The sequence below is a fragment of the Neomonachus schauinslandi genome, chromosome 5 (genome assembly GCF_002201575.2).
Source record: "Neomonachus schauinslandi chromosome 5, ASM220157v2, whole genome shotgun sequence".
NCBI classification, from domain to species: domain Eukaryota; kingdom Metazoa; phylum Chordata; class Mammalia; order Carnivora; family Phocidae; genus Neomonachus; species Neomonachus schauinslandi.
The window spans coordinates 78,469,021-78,493,465 of NC_058407.1; the positions used below are offsets into that span (position 1 = coordinate 78,469,021).

The window sequence follows — 24,445 nt, forward strand, 5'->3', positions numbered from 1 at the left end:
TATCTTTTTCTAACTTGCAAGACTGGTCAATTTTAAGCCAGACAAATTGAATCTGTCTGAGAAAAAATCCTCCTCTTATACTGGATTTATCTATAGAACAACTGCAATTAATATTTGAGCCCAAGTCACGGACTCTCTGCATTGGCAATATATTGACTGTATGCCAACATCATACTCTTCATTACTGTTAACTCTAATAAAATAAATGATTTGAGCAGAGATTTCCCCAGAAAGACACTTGCAAAAATGCATTTTCTTAATTACTCTTAAAGATGCACAGACCATTAACCCATCCACAAGACTCAGTAAACTCCAAAAAACGGGATAGGTCAAAACCAAATTGCAGCTTTAGTTTTTGCTTTAACAAATTATTAGAAGAAACAAGCTTGAACCAACCTTCACTTTGGCAGTGGCTGTTAGCAGTACATAATCTGGTAACTCCATGGCATCACGCTTTTGGTGCTGGGCCTCAGCACCGATCAGAAGGTTGAAGTGAGTAGCCAAATGTCTTCGCAAGAGGGTCTTACTTGGTGGGATGTTCAATAACTGAGCCATTGTTTCTACATTAAAACGAGGTTCTAGAACCTATAAAAAAAATTACAGTTGTCTAAGGCACCATATATTATACATGTCTGCATTGTGCTTCATAATTTGCAAAGCTCCTTCATTTAGTCATCACAAATGATCCCGCAATAGCCCAGTGAAACAGACAGCATGGACTTCATTCTTCAAGCTATATATCTTTATTCTTCCTAAACTAGTGAGAAGGAGAGCCATTCCTGACATCCGCATTCCAAAGTTAGGGCTTGTAGCTCTCTGAAGTGGAGCCTTCGGCATGCCTTTGGAAGGCAACTCCTTACGTCAATGTGCAGAAATATAATCTGTATGTTGCAGGTATTTCAGAACAGGATCATATGAGAGCCAGGAGTCAGATGTCACACAAGATAAAAGACAATAAATGAGAGACGGTTTTAAATCTGATCTAGCCTTATGTGATACAAATAAAAAAGATGGGAAAAAAAATACTCAGAAAGTAAAGACTCACTAGAAATGGTACAGGAGGGTTCAGTTTGATGACGCTAGGATTATGACAAGCAAACTGATAATATCCAACTCATTAGACTAATGGAAACAAAATGATAAGAAGTCAGTTTTTAGATTAAAAGAGAGTTTTACCATGAGCCCACCATGGACACCACTGCCTCTGAGATTGGGGGCATATTCTGCCAAGTCCACGGAGCGCAGCCACTCCATCACCCGATGGTTGGTCCACTGCTGAACTTCTGATGGGGTGATGCTGTTCTATGAGAACAAACCACCACCAAGAGCTTCAGTCATTAACTACGGGATTCCAAACACTAAAACTGCACATTCTAAAAGGTCAGCCTTACAGAGCAGACTTACTCCACATTCCACTAAGTGTTTACAGAAAGGGTGAAAAGGTGTTTGTTAATCTGAATTTTGTTTTGAGGCATCCATGTCACTGTCCCAAACTTTTTTACACTCATAAAGCAGTGCTTTAGGAAAGCAAGTCTTTAGAGCGATATTTAACTCGGTGGCTTAAGGAGGCAGGAAAATAAAATACACCCAAGGAAAGGAGGAAAGGAAATTAAAAAATAATCTTTGACTTTAGTTACACAGGTGGAACCATCATGGGGGTGGGGGGGATGGGAGGAATATAGGAAAATAAAGCTCAAGAAGGTAATGAGGCTGGATTTGAGGTTCTGAGGAAAGCAGAAGCTCTTCCTGCAGGCCCCACGAAGAAACGGGTGTTTGTTTTGCACACACAGCCAGTCACATGCACGGGGAGCGCATGCTGTGTAAATCTCAACCTCAGGTGCTACCTCGTCAGAGGGCCGCCTCCGCAGACAGTTGGGTTCAAAGTTATTGATCCTCAGGACCTGGATAGCCCTTTTGATACTGAGATGGTGTAGCACACTCACGACTTTCAAAGATAGTAAGTCATCCTGTAAAAAAAAAAAAAAAAAAAAAGAACAAAAAGAGGAGCTCACTGAGCTAACCTTCTCAGGGAAATTTCAGAAAACACAAGTAAAAGTAGAAGAGCCCCTCTAACAACAGGCCTCGAGTGCTTGTGTTTTCAAACCCCTTATTTGGTAACAACCTTTTTCCTGTTCTAAACAAAATCCTCTCCAGGACCTCTCTCTCTCTCTCTCTCTCTCTATATATATATAAATTAATGTTGTGCCAACAGAAGCCAAGTTTCACCTGTTTCTCTCTCTTCCAGACATTTTGCGATAGGATCGTGGGACCCCACAGCTCTGTAGAACACAGTTTGAAAGGCACTTCCTGGGTCACTGCAAAAAGTGATCCCCTTTGATGTGATAAGGCAGAGAGCTAAGAGCACGTGATGTTCAGTGACGAGCAGAGCTGGGTTTTCTGAGCTAAGGCACATCACCATTTGGGGGAAAACCAGAAGAGTATCTCTGTTATACTATTCCCCAAGCCTCAAGAAATCTCTAGTCCTGGATTATTATGCTTTATCTAGCAGACACTGAGAACAATTTTCGGAAAATTGTGTCGATCGATGCAAACTGATTGGTGAGAGAGTTCAAGAGAAAGGAGAAATGAAGAAGTTATAAGTAGCAACATGTATCACCATCAATTCCTTCAAGGTATAACTGTCGCCAGTCTGTGGTTATTGGGAACATTTCAATCATACCGAACACACCAAAACAAATTATTTCAGAAGGTGATTTGGAGGGCAGTGTCAAGATAAGCACCAGTCTATTTCCAAACACACCCAGAAAATAAAACAAGAAAAACATCCATTTTAGACACACCTCACTGATAACACATTTCTTGGGGGTGGGGGGGGGTTTTGGTGGTAATCTATTACGGAAATAGTTTTTAAATAAAAATATTAGACGATCAGCTTAAACTCTTAAAGCTACTGAGCAAAATTATTTCCTGAATTTTTTCTGGATCAATTTCTTAAAGGCAGTGCCTTAAGTTAGAAGGCATTTAACACATTTTAATCTAAGATTGAGACACCCATTCAAAACCTTTCCATGTGGGCTATTTTCAACTAATTTAAGTCTATCAGATTAAAAAAATCTAAATACATAATGATTGCAATGTAAACACAAGGCAAATTATTTTAGCTTGAGAGATTTTAAAAGTAGGGGCTGTTTTCTTTTAAATCAAAACAGATATTTTTTAGATTTAAAAAAATCTTTTATTTTTAAGTAATTTTAGATTTACCAAAGAGCCGCCAAAGATAGAAGATAGTCCCATATACCCTTCAGTCTGTTTCCCCTAATGTTAACAGCTTCTATAACAATAATATAGTCATCAAAACTAAGGAATTAACATAGACAACAAAAAATGATAACTAAGCTACAGACTTTACCCAAATTTTACGAGTTTTTCCACTAGGTCCTTTCTCTGTTCCAGGATCCAGCCCAGGATACCACGTTCAAACAGGTTTTTTGTGACTTCTAACTTCTGGGGTCAAACTTCCTAAGACGATTTATTCTTTTATAGCCACAGAAGTTAGACGCACTTTTTTTTTTTTTTTTTTAAAGCCTAAATCTGCTCACGTTCCTGCAGGAGCAAACCTACACCTAGACAGGCGGGCAAGTATTTACTGACTTTGTTTCAGGCTGAGCTAGTAAGAGCAGGAATCTGGAAACATCCTAGGTTCAACCACCCTGTGACTTTCGACTACTTTCTAGCTGTGGAAACTTGGTCAAGTTACCCAGTTTCTCAATTTTTTCATTCCCTCATCTAAATACTGGGGATAACAGCAATGCTACCTCAAGGCTCGCTGAGACTTGAGTATTAATAGGAGTACGGAGCTTGAGAGAGTGTCTGGCACAGAGTAAATGTGCAATGTGCCACATGTTGGTGTTATTGCAAGCAGGTTTATGCTATGTGCCTACCAAGGTACGGACTTTGGTTCAACAACAGAGAAGAAAACAAATCCCATGAGAGGAACCCCACATTTCTTTGACAATGGAAAATTAGCTGTTTGAAATTTTCAACTTATTTACAGAAGATACTTATGGTAGTTGGTTCCAGAGCCTAGCTCACAAAAGGCTGTTTAAATAAAAGCATCTAATGAGTAGTACACTAACAGGACTATGGAATCTAGAACAAGTTCTCCTGGAAACAAACCCTCTCTCCCCACTGTTGTAAAGTCCTTCTACCTCTTGGATGGAAGGATAAAAATATGGAACAATAATGAAGGAATCAGAGAGAGTCTACCTCGCCCTACTTCTTCAGCTCTATGAATCTTGCCCTAGTGGAATGGGGCTGAAGAGAGAAAGGAAGGTTTCAGGTAACATTCCCAAAAGTGGAAGGGAGGAGAGGAGACAAGTCTCTAGAAGTCAGGTCAAAAGGATGGTCTCTTCTGAGCAGTCACTGCATTTGGGAACGTGTAACTCAAAAACTGCCACGGCTTTAGAACTCTACATTCTATTTTTTAAACGTCTTTAGGAGAGGGGCGCCTGGGTGGCTCGGTCGGTTAAGCGTCTGCCTTTGGCTCAGGTCATGGTCCCAGGGTCCCAGAATCGAGCCCCGCATCAGGCTCCCTGCTCAGTGGGGAGTCTGCTGCTCTCTCTGACCCTCCCCCTGCTCGTGCTCTCTCTCTCTAATAAATGAATAAAGCCTAAAATAAAATAAAATAAAATAAACGTCTTTAGGAGATACAATTCGGGCGCCTGGGTGGCTCAGTTGGTTAAGCGACTGCCTTCGGCTCAGGTCATGATCCTGGAGTCCCGGGATCGAGTCCCGCATCAGGCTCCCTGCTCGGCGGGGGGTCTGCTTCGTCCTCTGACCCTATCCCCTCTCATGTGTTCTCTCTCTCTCATTCTCTCTCAAATAAATAAATAAAATCTTTAAAAAAAAAAGAGATACAATTCACATACTAGAAAATTTACCCAAAATGTGTGTTTCAGTGTCTACATTGTTGAATATACATAAAACCATCTTCCTGGATAGCTGAGTTTAGATTAGGTTTCACACAGCTTAAATCAGTGTTTTCAATTTCCCACGGTACTGTAATCATCAAATCCTCTGACTTCAACTTAACAGAAAATATTCCTGCTCTTCTCAAGTTAAGGCAACACCCTGAAACTCTGGTGGAATCATTGTGAAAACAATGTATTTTGCTCACTATTTCTGTGTTTTTCAGAGAAGAACAATTTGACACCCCCTCCCCCCAATTCCCAGGAGTAAACCACTTACAACAGTCATGTAATGGAGCATTCGACCATCTACCCGTCCTTCGTCAAACTGGGTCTTGTACTGGGGGAGACCGATATCATCCAACCATCCTACAGGAGAGAAATTGGTGTTGTATTTGTGGTTAAAAAGAAAAAGCAGCTTTATTTATTTATTCATGAATGAATGAATGAATGAATGAATGAATATGTGAATTTAAAACCTCTTACTAGTGACCCAGTTGAAATCCAGCTTTCCATGGTTGGTTTCTTCTTCGGACCCCAGGGCTTGCAGTGCCAGCTGGAGTTTCTTTCGATGAAGTGAATGCTTAATTCCAAGTTCCTGAAATAATAAGCAGAAACCCTGGCTTTACCATTCTGTCAATATGGGCTGGATGCCACTGGCAAAAGATGCCAATTCCCCCCAAATGAAGCTGGTGTTAAAGACCCAACAATCACATTAAATCAGCATACCGACTCAGGCTAGTAAAATGCTGCTGCACAAAAAGCCCCTAGCAAGCCAAGACCACTGCAACTAGTTTAGTGGTGTGTGCTCTTCCCTAGCAGGCTCCTTCCTTGGTAAGACCGGAATTCTACTTTTTGTACAAAATGTTAAATAATTAGGAAAAGTATAAATAATTAGACATAAGATGTAGGGCTCTTTCTTTTTCCTTTTTGCAAAGTAAACTTGAATTGCATACATTAACATTGAGAAGTTGGGCCAATGCTAAAGCCACACAATGATTCTGAGAAATACAAGTTTAAGGTTTGTTATTATGTCTATACAATTATTTCTTACTACAATGCCCAGTGGCTTACATGTTTCATAAGGAGTCATTAAGACCCGGTCCTTCTTGTTAAGTCCATGAAATTTAAAAAAAAAAAAAAAAAAAAGCGTGAAACAGAAAACACACAGTTTTTCAAGAGTACTTACTGGCTCTACCCACTCCCCTTTCCAGAGTATAAAACAATCCTACATTCATATTCTCTTTCCCAGTATCCATTTTCTAAACAAAATAGAGAAGCAGTCACCTTCTCCAGATCTTGTTGAGAAGCCTGCAGAAGGGTTTGGCCAGATGCAATCCAGTGCTTGCCAGAATTCAGGTAGGATCCCAAGCCTTGTTCCACAAGCCAACTGCAAACCTGCTCCTTGGTCCATTTGGCAAATGGCATATCCAAGTCACTGTAAAAAAATGAACAACTGCATGAAAAACAACTCAAAGCCAACCCTGTGGCTTATCGAGGTTGACCAGCTGTATACTGAATGGATACAGGAATCCCATGGTTACGCCCGCTTGACCGTGAAAAGCTTACTTTTCAGCTTACATATTTGGAGGAGGAGGAGGTGGTCCTGGCGTTGGAAGTTACCTCAGAGGACCACGGCTTTCATTTCAAATGAAACCACAAAAGATTCGATGTGACTGAGCAAGAAACATGTCGTATGGATGAAAAGCAAGTTGAACCAACAAGTCAAGTCACTGTGCTAGTTTCAATCAATGTGGTTTGCAGACTGAATTCCCAAACAGAAAACACTAGGTTAGATGTAAAGAAATCAAGTCTAACTTGAATTAACTGTAGCAGAATTATGGTTTCTCTCCAATGGGTATCAATGAGAAGAGAGCAACATGCCATCATTGAGTATAGGAAAATATAATCATAGCAAATTTCTGGTTTTTTACTTTGACACGTAAATTGTGTTCCTCTTTGGGGAAAAAAAGTGTGTAGATAAACAAGACTTTTTTTTTCTTAAGCAGCACAAGGAGCTCCTCTTCTGTGTACAAAGAGAACATATGGCAAATGAGACTCTTCATGTGTTTGGAGAAAGCCAGTTTCTTCCTCGATGAAACCTGTGCCCAGTCTTCTTCGAGGGTGGGAGGGACCATGTTCCAGAGATTTAGTGTCAATGATTTGTGCTAGATGTTTGCCAACCCCACCCTCTTCATGCTTAGTAGGTCAGTATAGTAATTTCAAACCAGCCCTAAATTGTGATAAGGGTGTAGGAAAAGTTCATAAGAATCTTAACAGATAAGACATTACAGTCCTGATAAATTTAGGAATTCTGATAGAATTTATGTCTGTAGGTGCTTTCACAGAATCCATCAATCATTAACCTTCATTGAACAGTTACTATTTACCAGATACTTAACGCGTATTAACTCATTTAATCTTCATGATTAACTTTTGGGGGAATGGGCTAATTAATACCATGGGAAACAGAGGCACAGAGCATGGATGTAGCTGCTCAAAGGTCACCCAGGTTATAGGAAGCAGCAAGGCCAGGAATCAGATCCAAGCAGTCTGTCTCTGGAACTTACTCTTAACCACTAGGTTCTTCCATCTCTTGGAGCTATACTTTAGAGTACTTAGAGTCATGATTTTCTCGGTTAAATTTAAGTCCAAGAATCATCCTAGCACAGATGTTGCTGACATTTTAGCTCTGGCTCCTCCCCGGGCTCACACAGCCCTCATCTTCTGCATGATTTTCACCAACCACTGCCAACATGCACTGCTCTAAAGATGACAGACCCTTCCAAGCCCGGCACAGAAGTAAGCAATGGAGTCTGCTGTTTAGCCCAGGGACAATACTAACAGTGCAGGTGCTCACAGCCTTGACACTTGGGTAGAGATGTCAAAGTCCATTCGTTCAGTTGTTCTCACCTGTTAGATTGTCCCAAATCTCGAGACCAACCCAGTCGTGGTCCTGCAGTTGCCCTTGTCCCTCCTCTTTTGAATTCGGGCTCAGACATGTCATCCGGGTTGAATGTAGTTGACTGACTTCTCCTAAGTCTGAACAGAAGACACAACACCACATTGCCTTGTAGGAGACCTGAGGAGGCCTTAGACTTTAAAGTGAATCAGAACACTGCTTATGTATGGTCAGAATAGACATCTGGATTTACACTTCAGCCGAGACCCAATGAGTTAGTGAATCCCAGATCACAATCTTCCTTCCATAAAAGAAACACCAAAGCCTTACAATTTCATACTCGTTTCCAGCCAATCTTCCATTTATTTCTACATTTGAGCAACATACAATACAAAGCCCACTCCATTTGTCTCCACTGTTACTTACTTTCCAAAGAGTTTCATGATACCTCTGGATTTCTTTTTGGAATCCGGCGATGGTGGAGATATCTGGAAGGGACTGCTTCCCTGCGAATCTTTTGGCTGGGAAGATACACCAGCCAGATCTAGGTGCTCAGCTGTCTCCTTCTCTGTTTCAGCTATTCCAAGAACAGAATACATACTTGGTGAGTTTTAAATATGGACTGAACAGGACTAGATGCTAACCTCCTTGGTTTTAGCAATGGTTAACAAATTCTTCTTCTGTTGGTCTGTAAAGCAGTAATTTACAAACAGCACCCTACAGATATTAAAAATGGAACACAAATGTATGTTCTGCTTTACAGTCTGTTGTGTATCAATTAACGTTGTGTAGAATATCCTGTAGAATACTGTGCCTAAATTCATTAACTCACAAATTACCACCTCTTTGAGATTCAAAGGTGGGATAGGATTGCCACATTCTTTCCTTGAGTGATTTGAATACATAATGAAATTATTCTCGATCTTCCTGTAGCACTTGGTGCCGCTGACTCCCTCCCACATTCTTCAAAATCATCTCCTTCGTCTGCTTGTTATGACACTCTCTCAGATCTGTCAGCTGATAGTTTCTTCTCTGCTATAGGACCTGGTTTCTCTTCCTCTTCCACTCCGAAATTCTGTAGTAGGTTCCCCCCATAGGATCTCTGGACAAGCTCACCCACTCCACGCCCGGCACTAAATGACGGCTTCCCTCATACATAAGCAGCTGGTAGCACAATCTCTGGACCTAATCTCTCTCCCCAGAGATCCTTCAGGATCTGAAGGTCTATGGATATTCCCCATTTGGTGTGCCAGGAACATCTTGGACTCAACAAATCCATCCAATTTTCCAGAGGCTTCTCTTAAATTTTCTTATTTAATATTCCCTTAATACTAATTAATATTCTTCCTGTTACTCCAGTTCATACTCTCTGTCATTTTCTTTTCACTCCCTCCTCTCCTTTGGCATTTACATCAAACCTCAGTTACCAAGTGCTGGCAATTCTTTTTTCAAGAGAGTTATTCCTATTTATAACTTGCTATGTCCTACTGAGAAAAGAATGAACTGGATCTGCATAAATTTTTCTTTTGATATAAAGCCAGTGCCTGTTGATTCTGCCTTGAAAGAGTAACATCCAAATTTGCTAAGCCCAGATCTCCCAGCATTAACTATCTTAATTCTTTTATCTGTCCCTTAATGCATGATCCCACGCTAAAAAACACAACAAAGGGTACTGTTTCCTCAATGTGAGACTACACTTTTTAGGGAAAGTAAAAGTTGTACAGAAATCACAGAAATGGTGTTTCAGCAAGATATAAAAGGTTGACTTTTCTACAAAGCACAGCTGTGATTATAGGTTATAATAAGCAGCACTCGGCTCTTAGCATTAACAATGTATTTCTTCTAAGAAAGATGCAAAAACACTTGAAAATAGTTGTCTGGATTTTATTTATCCCATGTGTCCACAAAGGGAGACAAGTCACCTGTGCTGACCCATATGAATAGGTATAGGGTATCTACATAAGATAATAAAATCCACAGGGAAAATCCAAAGGAAGCTTTCCATCCAAACCCTAAAGCCATCATGGGTACGGGTGTCCCAGAAAATGTTGCCTAACTCACCTTCATTTTAAAAGCATCCTATTTTCATTTTTTGTTTTGAGGATGTCTCTTCCCTCCTGCGCCCCACACTTTTAAAAAAGAAAACTGAGCTTCCCCTCTCCTAAAATCACTTTGGGGGCGACTCCTTGGATATCGCAAAAAGCTTCCTCTGGTGTCACTAAACGTCACCTCCATCTTCAAAGCAATAAATGTCAGAAGAATGTTCCCTTAAGAAAAGTCAGTCTTGGGGCACCTGGGTGGCTCAGGTCATGATCTCGGGGTCCTGGGATCGAGCCCCACATCGGGCTCTTTGCTCAGTGGGAAGCCTGCTTCTCCCTCTCCCACTCCCCCTGCTTGTGTTCCTGTTCTTGCTCTCTGTCAAATAAATAAATAAAAGATAAAAAAAAAGAAAAAGAAAGGTCAGTCTAAAACAATCATTTGCAATATCTTCTAAAGACTTCCCTATTTGGCTGAAAACATTTCTCTCTGGGGATAACGGAGACATGGAGAAGGAACCGCCAGGACCTGGGAGTTAGCGTGAGACAGGACAGACTGAAGGGTGAGAAAGCTGGGGTGCACAAATGAGGCAGGAGAGTCCTGCCCTGGACTCCAAGGGTGCTGTGCACTTCTGGGGCCTCCCAGAGCTCCTCGCGAAGTGTCATTAGCAGGGGTTAAGACAGCATTTAGGCTGGGAAGCAAAGGCTCCCCAGAGAGTCCATTTTAGCAGCAGGTGGAAGGAACTCTCTGGAGTAGAGGACAACATTTTCTGATCGCTGCCAGCCCGCTTTCTAGAGATCACGGATGCCAAGAGCAAGGATTAGCTCAGTCTGGAGGACAGCACTGGCGAGGGCTGGCATGCAGGGGTACGATACCTAAGGTGGGTGCACTGGCACTTCGTTTACGATCTTCCGAGATCCCAACAACGCACACAATCACACGCAGCCCAATGGAGAGAACACAGGAGAATGACAAAATGAAACACAGATCAAACTCCTACTCACAAAATACACACAGCGGGAGGACAGGCAAGCACCGTGCTGTGCTTCCAACAACACAGACTCCATCAGCAGGGTCAATATGGGGCCAATCTGCCCACTTTCAAAACAGGTGAGAAGCTGTTTACAGTGAAGTCAGAGAGGGTCACGGCTTTTGGTCTTTCCTCTAATTCCTGCTCCAACAAGGAGGGCAGGGTGACAGCCTACACAGAGCTACCTTGACCACTGAATTAAACCCATGGGGGTGGTTTCTTTCGAACTTTCCCCCCAACTCATTCACCTCCATTACTGAGAAAGAGAAACGCACAGGCCGATGAACAAGGGAAGGGAAGAGATCGACCTTGTCCTCACTCTGAGCGAATTAAGGCAAAGGCACGTTGCCCATACGTACCCAAGTTTGGTGCACTCGCAGTCCTCTTGTTATTTTTTATTTTAAAAAAGCCACGCCCAAAAGAAGATCTGGCTTTCCGAGTGCCAAAAGGGTTGTCGTCCATGGAGGCATCATGTCCTGGAGCTTTCGGAGGGAGGCTCCCAAACGGGCTGCTTTCTACTGGAGCTTTATCCTGAGAGAGAAGTAATAATAAATGGAACACAGCACTGCTGTGCATGAGTATGAGTACGCGCTGGGCGCAACACCTGCTTTGTTACACATGTGATTTTATTTAAAAGAATCATGGAACTAACAAGTTGATTATGAACATCTGGCGCCATATTAGAAGTTTAGAAAGTCAATTCTGAAAGCTACTTAAGAAGCAATGGCAGCAGCAGCAACAAAAACATGCTCTTCACTGATCTATAACCCGCATGCGTGCTTAGGACGTGAAATATTTAGGATATAGAAATTCTCAAGCTTGGGGCACCTGGGTGGCTCAGTCGTTAAGCGTCTGCCTTTGGCTCAGGTCATGATCCCAGGGTCCTGGGATGGAGCCCCCCATCGGGCTCCCTGCTCAGTGAGGAGCCTGTTTCTCCCTCTCTCACTCCCCCTGCATGTGTTCACCCTCTCGCTGTCTCTGTCAAATAAATAAATAAAATCTTAAAAAAAAAAAGAAATTCTCAAGCTTTATTTGAATTTTATTTGTCTCATTCCCCCAAAGACATGGAAATAAGATATTACATAACCAGAATACCAGCAGACTTCTTATTTTTCTAACAATTATGACACAGATTGGGCTATAATACAGTTCACAGTCTTTGTACTGTAACTGCATCAGTAGAAGCCCAACATAATATAATCACTCTGCAAAGCAGGCATTAGCCCCAAGCTTCTACACCAACAGCAGAAAGATTCTACTCCAGTTACTTTAAATATTCTTCTCAAGGAATTAATAGTCAAATGAGGACACGATCAGTGACTGTTAAACTTTTTTTTTTTTTGAAAGGGTGTTCTGAGATATATTCATTATCTTGCCTGCAAGTTACCCAACACGGATCACCAATTTTCAAAGACTATGATAAATTCAGATACACTTACCATCAAAACTAAACTTGCTATAATTAAATTTTTTTCGTCGATTCAGAAGACACTTTGGCTGTCTATAATATTTCAAGGTCTTTATTGAGAACCTTAACTGTAATTAAGTTATGGTTCTAAGTACTAAACTGTTTACTTTTCAGCTTTCTCCTTATTTGAGTTTGCAGTTACAGTAACATGATTTATTATATTGTTTTAGTATGATCTAAAGATGCTTTTGCTTGCATGCTCTCATTCCTCTAACATCTCCTACCCTCTGTTTCTTTTTTTGCAGAGGTGGACAAAGGGGAGAGGGGGTACAGGCTTTTAAGGTGGTTATTTTATCCTACATATTTACTGCTCATCGTTAACTACAAGTTTATAGATGCCACAGTTTAGTGCTACTATTACCTATGTCTCAGTGCAGATGTCAAAATCATTTAATCATTTATTGAACTGGCGAGACAAAAAAGGACAGAGGATGCCTGTAATTACAGCTGTGTGTACGGCCTGTGCCTCATCAGGGATACCTACATTACGACTGAAGGCATTCAGAGCCAACAGTCGAGGGAGTGCATCTGGAAGTAGCCTGTCTACCAGAATATAGCCTTCACAAAGGCAATGGTTGAAAATTAGAGGAAAGAAGAACCAGAGCCCTTCTGGATGAGGTCTTAAAAAAACAAAACACCAAAAGGGTTGCTGTATACAGACAGTGGTTATATTAAATAAATAACTGTTCTCAGGTGGGTGATCTAAGGACTTTTCGTGAGGTCTCAGGAAGCCCAAATATGATCACCAAGAACATCAATAGCCTGATTGAGAGTTTGGGCTTTTTTTTTTTTCCCCCAACAGTTTATTGAGGTGAAACATAAAAAGTAACTATTCTAAATTGAACAATTCAGTGACATTTAGTACATTCACAGTGGTGTGCATCTGCCACCTCCACCTAGTTCCAAAATGTTTCCATCGTTCTAAATAAAACCCCTTACCCAGGAAGCAGTTTCTCTCCATTCCTCCCTCTCCGTCTCTGGCAACCACCAAGCTGTGTTCTGTCTCTACAGATTTATCTACTCTGCATACTTCACATAAATGGAATCATGTACTATCTGATCTTTTGTGTCTGGCTTCTTTCATGTAACATGTTTTGGAGGTTCTGAGTTTGGGTTTTTTGGACACATTTAAACAATCACATGTATCAGATGTCTCAAACATTTTTACATTGTAATCTGGACATAAAAATTACCTCTGAAGGCTTCCGAACAGACTCCTTTTCCTGTTCAAAACAACAATATTTCAGATTGTTACAGGAATGGCTTTATATATTCACACTCTGTCACATACAATTCCAGAAATTAAAATAACCTTATATCTACTTCTAAACTACACAATCTCAGTTCCATTTATTTCCAATAATGGTTGAAATCTTCAGTTTTGATTGTATACACTACTTTCAACCCTTCATATTCATGCTTCTTAATATTTGCCATTAGCCATGGTATCTAATAAATTTGCCTTATAGAAACCACAAGCTCTTCTTAAGAGTTTTATTTTTAAGATGGAAAAATGTGAAGGTCCCTAAGTATTTTCGTCTCAGGGTAACGGACAGAAAAAAACACAGGACCAACCCCGTCTGATGACTCTTTCTTCAGATTGCCCAGGCTGCTGGACTTTTGCAGACTTGAAGTTCTAAAAATAACAATAATAGTAATTAGGATTAATGATAAGTGGCTCTGGTGCCGCTGTTTCTTAGGAGAATATCTTGGAAAGAAACTAAAACTGTGTGTGGGTTGAATCCTGGTCATAAAAGAAAATCTGGATTCAGGCACTCACTTATGTGCTTAACTAAATTATAACGTTGAGTTCTTTTAAAAACAGAGGTGGTTAACTGTCCTGCCAATAACTCTGAATGTCTCGCACATGTTAGAATAGCTGGAAAAACACTTAGGACTCTCCTTGTGATGTCAATATTTGAAAATAAACCAGCGTTTTTCCATGGACTAGTGGTGCGTCCCTTCATGTATACATTTAGACCAGGAACTTTTTTTTAATTTTAATTTTTAATTTTAATTTAATTTTATAGTTAATATGCCAGGGAACTTCTAAAATACTCACATACTATTTCCATATAATCCTTGTAATTAAAATAAAGGATGAAAGTGTTATTTTTCAAGTCACAAAGGAATCCATTTTCTGAATCTGGCCAAGTACTTCATTTTATAGTTCTGATCAAGGCATACAAGAAAAATCCCTATTGCTGCCCATAATAATTCATTTGCTATCTTTGTAAAGGCAAAGTGACACCGTAAACTTCCAGAGATTCAACTATCTAGGGCTGGTCTTCTCAGAGATTGAAGGCAGGAATAGGTGACCAGTTTAGAAAGAGACAGAAAAAAGTAGTATCTCTGCTCTAAGAGGCAGAATAACATACATATACAAACTTTTAAAAGGCAATTCTCATGTACTTATGTGTACATAAGTTGCTAGACATGTCCAGTACCAAATAAAGTAAACGATAATGGCGAGAAAAGAAAAGATCCCATCTTTGAGTACTGCTCTGAAAATAGATTCTCCTAACTTAATCCAGACTTGAACTTGGGTAAACATAGATACTGGGCCAGCTTACTACACGGAGAGTGCAAAAAACCATCGCAGGCTCTCTAGCCATCACATCATTCTCTGTGACTCTTTTCTGCTAGAGTCAAATGCAAGCCAGTGCAAACCTGAAATTCAAGGCATTGCACTTCACATGAAAACTGATGAAGGAAGGCTAAAGACGTGCCACACTTGGCACAAGATAACAGACAATGGTCGATAAGCAAGTATTTCTTTGTTAACTCACAACCCCCCCACCTCCCTCCACATCCAGCCATTACACCTGCATTAATGTATTCAGGCCTCAGTCATGCGCTTCTCATAGTGGTTATTGTTAGTGTAACAGAAGCTTCCTCTCTCCCCGGTATCAATGACATTTTTCACATTCAGTAACATAACTTACGAAAGACTATCACAAGGCTCGGTTTCAACAGCAGCACCAAGGATTATTTTTCCATCGCTAAAAGGAAAAAAAAAAAAAAAAGGGAATGTGTGTGCTTCACGAGTAAAAGACCATATAAAAGATCTTATATATTCTGAGTAAACAGAACTGTCAAAAACAAAAAATCGTGCTAGGGAAGCTATTTCTCTTCTAAAATATTCTTTTTTTTTTTTTTTAAGTAGGCTCCATGCCCAGCCTGGGGCTTGGACGCACAACCCTGAGATCAAGACCTGAGCTAAGATCAAGAGTCAGCTGCTAAACCTACTGAGCCTTGCAGGTGCCCCTCTCTTCTAAATTATTCTATTATATTTTCTTTTATTTGGTCTAATTGTAAGATTAAGTAATTGAGAATGTGTTCCCTCAAAATTCTACTTGTCAGTGGAGAAACTGTTGTATCCCTGACCTGAATCCTTCTTCCAAACAGCCTCAGGCAGATGATCGTTGCTATGGGGCTTGAGCCCCTTTGACGCACCCCCCCCCCCCCATGACTTAGGACATAAAACCCAAGTGCTCTAAAATCCCTCTCTAACCTGACCATCACACCTCCCCAGTCTCATCTCCTATGACTTCTTGCTTCACACCCTTCATTTCAATAATACAGAACTGACTGCAGTTATTGATTCACACTGGTCCCTTGGCACATGCCTTACTGTTTCTTGCCTCGGGGTAAAACCTATGTCTGTAAATAAATGCAATGCACCCTGGTGTTTGCTTGATCTACTCTGTTGAACATTTATATTGCAATGTTGGGTCATAAATGACATACCTTTCTTCAAATGAAGTCTCTGGTTGAGGAGGCAATTTTGTTTTTTCAGAAGCTTCCAAGCCCTTAGATGCTGGCAGTGATGAAGGGATTGAAACTTCCAAGATGCTGGTGTGGAACTGTAATGTAATTATAGAAAGTCAAAAATCCATCAAACAAGATGTAAGTCACAGAGGAAAAAAAAAACTGGTGAGACAATGACATGGTCTATTAATAAAATTTCATACACCTGTGTTTAGAACACTATTCTTACATTTATAAAATGGTCTCGGGATATAAACATCAACAAGTGTTCATCAGAGAAAACATTCTGGAGGAAGGTCATTTTTGAACTTGGTTCTGAATAAAACATAATAAATACTATCAAGTAAGTCAATAGCTGATCCTTGACAACTTTAAGCCCTAGTTAAAATCTTGGTTCTAACCTTAGGTAAGCCACTTAACTGGGCACCAGTTTTCTCCTCTGTAAACTGAGAATGGCAATGCCTACCTTGCAGGGTTGTCACGATTCGAGATGAGATTTTGGTAAAGTGCTTTGTAAACACATCTGTTTTCACTTTGTTTTCTACCACTAGTCTAACATAGAATGTTGTTCAAACCAGTTCTTTGTGGATACCACTTAAGACACTTTGTTTAATAACAATATTACAGCAGCAATATGCCTAATACATCTTCCCAAGCAAATGCTTTGTGTATCCTAAGGATGGAATCTATGAAAGAAATTTTATATTCTGGTGTTAAATAATTTCCGACGACCGCAGAGCAGTACGGTGTGAGAGCTCACCATAAACTAGTAAGTTAAACACTTAAAAGATATTGTGATAAAAAAATAAACAAAATTGGGTGCCTGGGTGGCTCAGTCGTTAAGCGTCTGCCTTCAGCTCAGGTCATGATCCCAGGGTCGTGGGATCGAGTCCCATATCGGGCTCCCTGCTCGGCAGGAAGCCTGCTTCTCCCTCTCCCGCTCCCCCTGCTTGTGTTCCTGCTCTCGCTCTCTCTCTCTCTGTCAAATAAATAAATAAGATCTTTAAAAAAAATAAAAAAATAAACAAAATTCACCTCAGTGAATTCACTTTGCCAGTCAACCAATTAGTGACTGTGTCTCCCTTCTGAAGTCAGACAGGAAGAGAGGGACTCACACCCGTGAACACACTTCTAGACGCCAATCAATCAACGACAGTCTCGCCTTTGTAACCACACATCCACAGCTGATGTCAACTCACTCCAGCCTCTGAGAGTCCATCAATCCCTGAGCTCCAACCATCCCCCACACCCCACATTTGATCAAAGAGACTGTCCTTGACCAACAAAGTTCACCTAGCTAACTAAATAAGCAATACATTTAGCTTTGTGATTTTTTGTTCCAGTTATTGAGTGGGGTCTCATCCCTTGACACTAAGAGGTTATAACATGTGAAGTCTATTAAAATAATCTGACTGGGCCCAAGACGGAGTGTCTTGCGTCAAGCTCCATGTCAGCAAACCCAAACTTAGCTAAGTTTCTGTGCTCAGCACTCCCAGAAAAGGCAGGCCTCGGTCAACCAGTCAGCACTTGCCTGCTCTGCGCAAGTTACCTGACCCCCCTCCAAGACTTCCCTTTGCTGCACATAAGGAAAGTAACCCGACTAACCAACCAGCAATGCCTATAGCATGACCCCCTGCTCCTGCCTCCTTCTGCCTAAAAAAAAGCCTTTCATTTGCCTGATTCATAAACTGCTGAATAAAGCCAATAAGATGTTTCAAATTTACTCCGTTGAATTTTGTTCTTTAACAAGTCCTATTACTGTAAGATAGGAGATTACTTCACTATCTTTTTTTTTTTTTTTTTTTAATGTGAATTTTTATGATTTTTTTTGGGCAACTTACTGAGCCATCATCCCTGTGTTTTCAAGTTCACAGTAGCTCCCCGGGTTCCTCATCGTGGGGGAGGAAATGGCTCCACTAACAAACTCATGCGTTTTCTTGATTTCATTCTGAACTTTAGAGCTTTAACTCCAACTCACATAGCAAAGACTTTTTTTCAAGGTTATGAGACTATCTGGGCCTACCTTACATGTAACAGCTGCTGTTCTGTAAACAGGCAGCAAGCACACGCATTGGCTGTTGGATGTTATTTTTCCCTTCAGTATAAATAAAACAATCAGGGGATTTTTTTTTTCCCCTCTAAAATATTTATTCCTTAACTAATCCCTTGCCTCTTTCTTCCAACTTTATTGAGATATCACGGACATGCAGTACTGTATAAATTAAAAAAAAAAACAGAAAACACATTTTTTTTTTCCCTTGCGATGAGAACTTTCCGGATCTTCTCTCTTAGCAACTTTCCACCATACCAGACAGCAGGGTTAACCATAGTCATCATGTTGTACCTTACACCCCCAGCACTCATCTGTCTAATAACTGGAAGTCTGTACCGTTTCACCACCTTCCTCCAATTTCCCCTACCCACTAATTCCTTACGAATGACATCTTGTAGCCCACTCCTACATTGAAGAGAGAAATGTTACTCGTTTCCTCCTTGAATTCATTTTCATTCAATTCAACCTTCATTTTCTCATTAGGTAATTAGAAGGAACAGATACGAAAAGGAAAGATGCCACTTGGTTTCCTCTCACCACGTACAGTAAAATGTTAAAGAAAAGATGAACAGAAGAGGAACTGGAAAACATAAGGGAGCCGAGGTTGTTTAGTTAAAATACAAAAACAACCTTTCCCATTCCTCATTTCTCTAGACAGCACACTGCACTAAAAGTAAGAAACAGTTTCAGGGCAAAGAGGGAGGTGTGCCTTGGTTAAGACCTCAGGAAGACTTGAGGTAGTGCTGTCTCATGGAAACCTTCAAAAAGATCAACAACTCTGAAAGTAGAGCGATATTCCATGGCAGCCTTACAGAAAACTTAAGATAGGGAAAGGCTAATTGTGAAGATATCTGCGGGTATGCTTTACCTGATGGAGTGGATTATAAATTGATTCATGAGAAATTCCAAATGAGTAAAATATTACACCATATTAGACCAACAGGGACAGAGACAGTAGAAGGTAGAAGGCCCTTGACCTGTATAGACACTTTTTACAGAAAACAACTCATCTGCAATTACAGGTTCCTTCTCCTGGAAATGGAAAGATGACTCACAGGAAGAACCAAGAGCCCAAAGGACTGGGCCCTGTCAAGGAGCTGGCCACATGGGCCTGGTTGGATTTTGGAACTGCTATGGACTGATGACACCGGTGTGTCTTCCATTTTCCCTCTTTTTTTTAATGGGAATACCTAGCAGTTATGATGCCTATCCCACCACTGTATGTCAGGTGTGTAGGGGACAAACATGTCCTGGTTCTTTAAATGGAATGGAGTGCTACTCAAGAAGTCGTGCCCGAGGAGCTGCACCTACATCTTGACCTGGTCTGGATGACAAGGTCCTGGGATGCTGATGCCTAAATGGAATGAGACCAAGAGGTCTTTGAAGAGGGGATGAGTATATTTTGCATGGGAGATGTAGATGACTGTAGCCACAGAGTGGAGGGGCAGATTGTACTCTTCGAATATGGTTGCACGGGTATATGCCATCCCACGTGTTCTTCTTAAATGTGATATTGTTACTTGTCATCAAGAGGTAGGGTCTATGTTTCCTCTCTGTGAATGTGTGTGGATCTGTGACTACAGGAGAAGAGATGCACCATGACTTCTGAGTCATATCAAAAAGGTGATATAAACTTGCCTAGTCCTCTTCTTGGGATGTTCATCCTTAGGATCTAAACACTAGGCTAGGAGAAAGCCAAGCAGTCATGTGTATTTCCAGCCAGGGCCTCAGCTGAGGTCCTGGCCAACAGTAGCCCCAACCATGCGATATACAAATGGGTAGCCTTCAGGTGACTCAAGCCCCCAAACTTTGCGCCATCCTGACCGATGCCCAGTGGAGCGAAGAAGAAATGTTCCTGCTGAGCCTTGCCCAAATCACAGATTTGTTAGCAAAATAAATGTCATTCAAGCCACAAATTTTTGGGGTGGTTGTCAATAGATAATGGAAACAGATTTTGGCACCAGTATGATGTGAAAGAAAAGTAAATGATTTGAAGACTAAATATTCCTGTCCAGTTGCTTTTTTCCCCAAGTCTAAAGAAGTCAGGGAAATTTTACTCCAGCATTTTTCAGAGGCACCATCAGAAGTGACTAAAACCAACCTCTTTATATAATCTCACTTTATCTCCCTTCTTGTATTCTCTATTTATTCTTTAATAATAAAGATTATTATTATGTAGATTGTAATCTATTTAGGATGAAATCTTTCTCCCATGTTTTTCCTGAATAATTTAAGCAATTTTGACATTGCCCAAGGTATTTATTTATTAAAGAGAGGGGGAAAAAAAAACACACCTTTCACAAAAAGTCCTATGAGACTCTGAGTCTTGACACAAAAATCGCCAAGACTCAGTCAGTAGTCGCACTGAGAAAAGATCCCATGTCTTTCATGCTGTCAACAGCATTTTAACCTTCAATGACACAGTCTCTTCACTATGAAAAGAGTCTGTAAATACCTCTTCCGGAACACTTGTGTTAAATGGGTCACGACTGGGAGATCCCATGATTGGTGTAGGTGATAGACTTTTCTCCAGGTCACTAAAACCCTGCACATCCAGCAAAGTAGAGATGGAACCGGAAGTGAGCAGATCTTCAAAGTCGCCATCTTGGCCTGGGTAAAGACAAAGCAAAAGGACGACAACGGCAGCTTTTCATTTACATTTCACTTTTAGAAGAAGAATACCAACTGAATATAAAAATTTTTCTCATCCTCAAAAATCAAAGAGTCAGCTTCTCCTGAAATCCCTAGAAAAATAACAACAGGGCCCCTAGGAAACAACATGTTAAATTATGAGGCCTGAGGCCTGGGGGTGGCAGACTCACAGCATTAAAATTAGAAGTTAATTTAGTCCAACAACCCTCCCTAATTTTGTTTCAGAATTTGGGGCTTTACAAATTTCAGTTCAGAAATAACCAAGCTGGAGAATACCAGTGGTACAATAAACTAATTCTGAACAGCAACACAGTCACCACGAAACAACTCAATATTCACCACTATTGTGTTCTTAAAAAAAATAACAGAAAGAAAAGAGGAAAAGAAAAAAAAAAGGCAATCTTTTGATTCCTTAAGATGATCCTTCTGTGCCATTTATTTTAAAGCAGAAAGAATAGCCTTAGGGACAAATGTAACCACATATCCAGCAAAGCGGCCAACTTTGAGAATTTTTTTTACATCTCCAGCAATGAAAAGGATTAGGTGCTGAAAAAACTGTGCCAGATATTCTTTTTTAAAACCAAAATATGATGCTTAAAACACTATTCTCTGAATAACACAAAATGGCAAATCATATACTCATTTAAAGTTATTAACTAGACTTAGCTTAATTTAGATTTTATTATTTATTCTAATTTCATTAAAATGTAGGTATTATTAGCATTCTCTAAGGACTAAGTAAATATAAATCCTAGTGAGAAATCACGGTTTATAAACTCTTCATTAGAACAGGACATAATTTTCAACAGTGGTTAAAAACTACCTCTTTTTGCTACACATTTTATATGCATCAAAAAAGATGAAAAAAGGGGCGCCTGGGTGGCTCAGTTGGTTAAGCGACTGCCTTCGGCTCAGGTCATGATCCTGGAGTCCCTGGATCGAGTCCCGCATCGGGCTTCCTGCTCGGCAGGGAGTCTGCTTCTCCCTCTGACCCTCCCCCCTCTCATGTACTCGCTCTCTCTCATTCTCTCTCTCTCAAATAAATAAAATCTTTAAAAAAAAAAAAAGATGAAAAAATACATGAGGGGTACCTGGGTATCTCAGTTGGTTAACTGTCTGATTCTTTTTACTCTTTTTTTTTTTTTAAGTTTTCTTTCTTTATTTATTTGAGAGAGAGAGCGTGCGCGCACAGGCCAGGGGCAGAGGGAGAGAATCTTCAAGTAGACTCCCAGCTGAGTGCGGAGCCAAGGCAAGGCTTGATCTCACGACCCGTAAGACCGTGACCTGAGGGGCACCTGGGTGGTTCAGTCAGTTAAGTGGCTGCCTTCGGCTCAGGTCATGATCCCACAGTCCTGGGATTGAGCCCCACATCGGGCTCCCTGCTCAGTGGAGAGCCTGCTTCTCCCTCTCCCTCTGCCTGCCGCTCTTGCCTATCTGTGCTCTCTATCTCTCTGTCAAATAAATAAACAAAATCTTAAAAAAAAAAAAAAGATCATGACCTGAGCTCAAAACCAAGAGTCAGACGCTTAACCAACTGAGCCACCCAGGTGCCCCAAGTGTCCAACTCTTGACCTCAGCTCAGGTCTTGATCTCAGGGTCGTGAGTTCAAGCCCCATGTTGGGCTCCACACTGGGCATGGAGTCTACTTTAAAACAAAAACAGAGTAAACAAAAACCCCCCATGAAACTGACAAAAGTGATCACGCCAGTGCAATTATGAACAATATTTACCACTTTTCTCTATTTTCTACATGTTTTATAATCACAGAAATTAATGTTTTCCCTTGATTTTTATTTTTATTTTTTTATTTTTTATTTTTTTTTTAAAGATTTTTATTCATTCATTTGAGAGAGAGCACATGAGAGGGGGGAGGGTCGGGAGGGTCAGAGGGAGAAGCAGACTCCCCGCCGAGCAGGGAACCCGATGCGGGACTCGATCCAGGGACTCCAGGATCATGACCTGAGCTGAAGGCAGTTGCTTAACCAACTGAGCCACACAGGCGCCCCTTCCCTTGATTTTTAAATATAAGAATTACAATGTTGAGATTCTATAAAATCAAACACTGTTCTAAATGCTATGACTATGTAAAAATTAATTACTTGTGAATTTACAGTATTGTCTAAAAAGAGACACTCTCTTGAAGGCATAGAAAATGCTGAGTGATGGGAATTGCTGTCAGAACACTGGTAGAGGTTCATTTGCTTGCTCATTTGGGTATTTACAAAATCTTAACATACACTAAACCCTGTGGACAATAAGATGAAGATCCATTTTTTTTTCCCTCAGAAATCCTCATCCAAAATAGGATTTTCCTTCTTTTTGAACTCATCAAAATTGAAATTCCAAAATCTGAGTATTTCACAAGTACCTTTGAAAAGATTTATTACCAGTGCTTACTTTCAGAGCAAATAACCCCACCTATGCACTGCTAATGAACAAGAAAACTTCAAAATTCTCAACACTTTTGTTTTAAATGACCCCCAGGGATTTTCCACATTTGAGGATGGCCAACTGGACCATGCATAGATAAAATAATAATACATCAAAAGGCATGACTATTTTTTTAAGTTTTTAATTCTAATTAAAATACAGTGTAATATTAGTTTCAGGCATACATTATAGTAATTCAACACTTCCAAACATCACCCTGTGCTCATCCCAACAAGTGCACTCCTCAATCCCCATCAAAGCATGATTATTTTTACTTAGATGTCTTATGGTTTTGCCTTTTTTTTTTTTTTTAAACTTAACACATTCAAAGCTGAACACAATCCCCCCTTAACCATTTCAATGCTCCCTCACTAGGCTTCTCTATCTTGGTAAATGGAATAATCATCCACCTGGTTTGCTTTAGTCAAAAATGTCAATCTTGGGCGCCTGGGTGGCTCAGGTGGTTAAGCGGCTGCCTTCAGCTCAGGGCATGATCTCAGGGTTCTGGGATCGAGTCCCGCATCGGGCTCCCTGCTCAGCAGGGAGTCTGCTTCTCCCTCTCCCTCTGCCTGCCTCTCTGCCTACTTGTGCTCTATCTCTGTCAAATAAATAAATAAAATCTTAAAAAAAAAAAAAGTCAATCTTTCTTGATTCATTCCTCTTCTTCACTTTCATCTAATTCATCACACCACTGTGTTAATTCAAACACCAAAATATATTTCCAATCAGTACCATCATATCATTCCACTTGGAATCCTGCGAGTCTCTTGATTGGCTTCTCTTCCTTCCAGTACTGCTCCCTTCTCCCATTATGGTCCATTTGTTATGTAGATGCCGCGGACTTGTGAAAACCCTTCAGTGGATCCCTCTGGGCTGACAGAGCTGAATGCCTCACATTGCCTGACCTGGCCAACACTAACTTCTTTTTTTTAAATTTTTTTATTCTTATGTTAATCCCCATACATTACATCGTTAGTTTTAGATGAAGTGTTCCATGATTCATTGTTTGTGCATAACACCCAGTGCTCCATGCAGAATGTGCCCTCCTCAATACCCACCACCAGGTTAACCCATCCTCCCACCCCCCTCCCCTCTAGAACCCTGTTTGTTTTTCAGAGTCCATCGTCTCTCATGGTTCGTCTACCCCTCCGATTTCCCCTGCTTCATTCTTCCC

General features: G+C 40.6%; 1 protein-coding gene across 4 annotated transcripts in view; it reads right to left on the reverse strand.

The window, feature by feature from the left end:
* PPFIBP1 (PPFIA binding protein 1) overlaps positions 1-24,445 on the reverse strand; it is a 58,995-nt gene that overhangs the window by 5,113 nt on the left and 29,437 nt on the right. For 2 of the 4 annotated variants that reach the window (XM_044915441.1, XM_021690399.2), the window contains 15 exons: positions 20,645-20,799; positions 16,116-16,231; positions 15,311-15,367; positions 13,941-14,001; positions 13,559-13,588; positions 11,257-11,428; positions 10,743-10,775; positions 8,257-8,407; positions 7,842-7,970; positions 6,216-6,366; positions 5,415-5,526; positions 5,209-5,297; positions 1,845-1,967; positions 1,177-1,302; positions 397-585 (listed from right to left, as the gene is read on the reverse strand). In XM_044915441.1, coding sequence (XP_044771376.1) covers positions 397-585; positions 1,177-1,302; positions 1,845-1,967; positions 5,209-5,297; positions 5,415-5,526; positions 6,216-6,366; positions 7,842-7,970; positions 8,257-8,407; positions 10,743-10,775; positions 11,257-11,428; positions 13,559-13,588; positions 13,941-14,001; positions 15,311-15,367; positions 16,116-16,231; positions 20,645-20,799 — 1,694 coding nt within the window. The remainder of the gene's footprint in view (positions 1-396; positions 586-1,176; positions 1,303-1,844; positions 1,968-5,208; positions 5,298-5,414; positions 5,527-6,215; positions 6,367-7,841; positions 7,971-8,256; positions 8,408-10,742; positions 10,776-11,256; positions 11,429-13,558; positions 13,589-13,940; positions 14,002-15,310; positions 15,368-16,115; positions 16,232-20,644; positions 20,800-24,445) is intronic. The other 2 variants (XM_021690403.2, XM_044915442.1) reach the window with 1 other exon arrangement.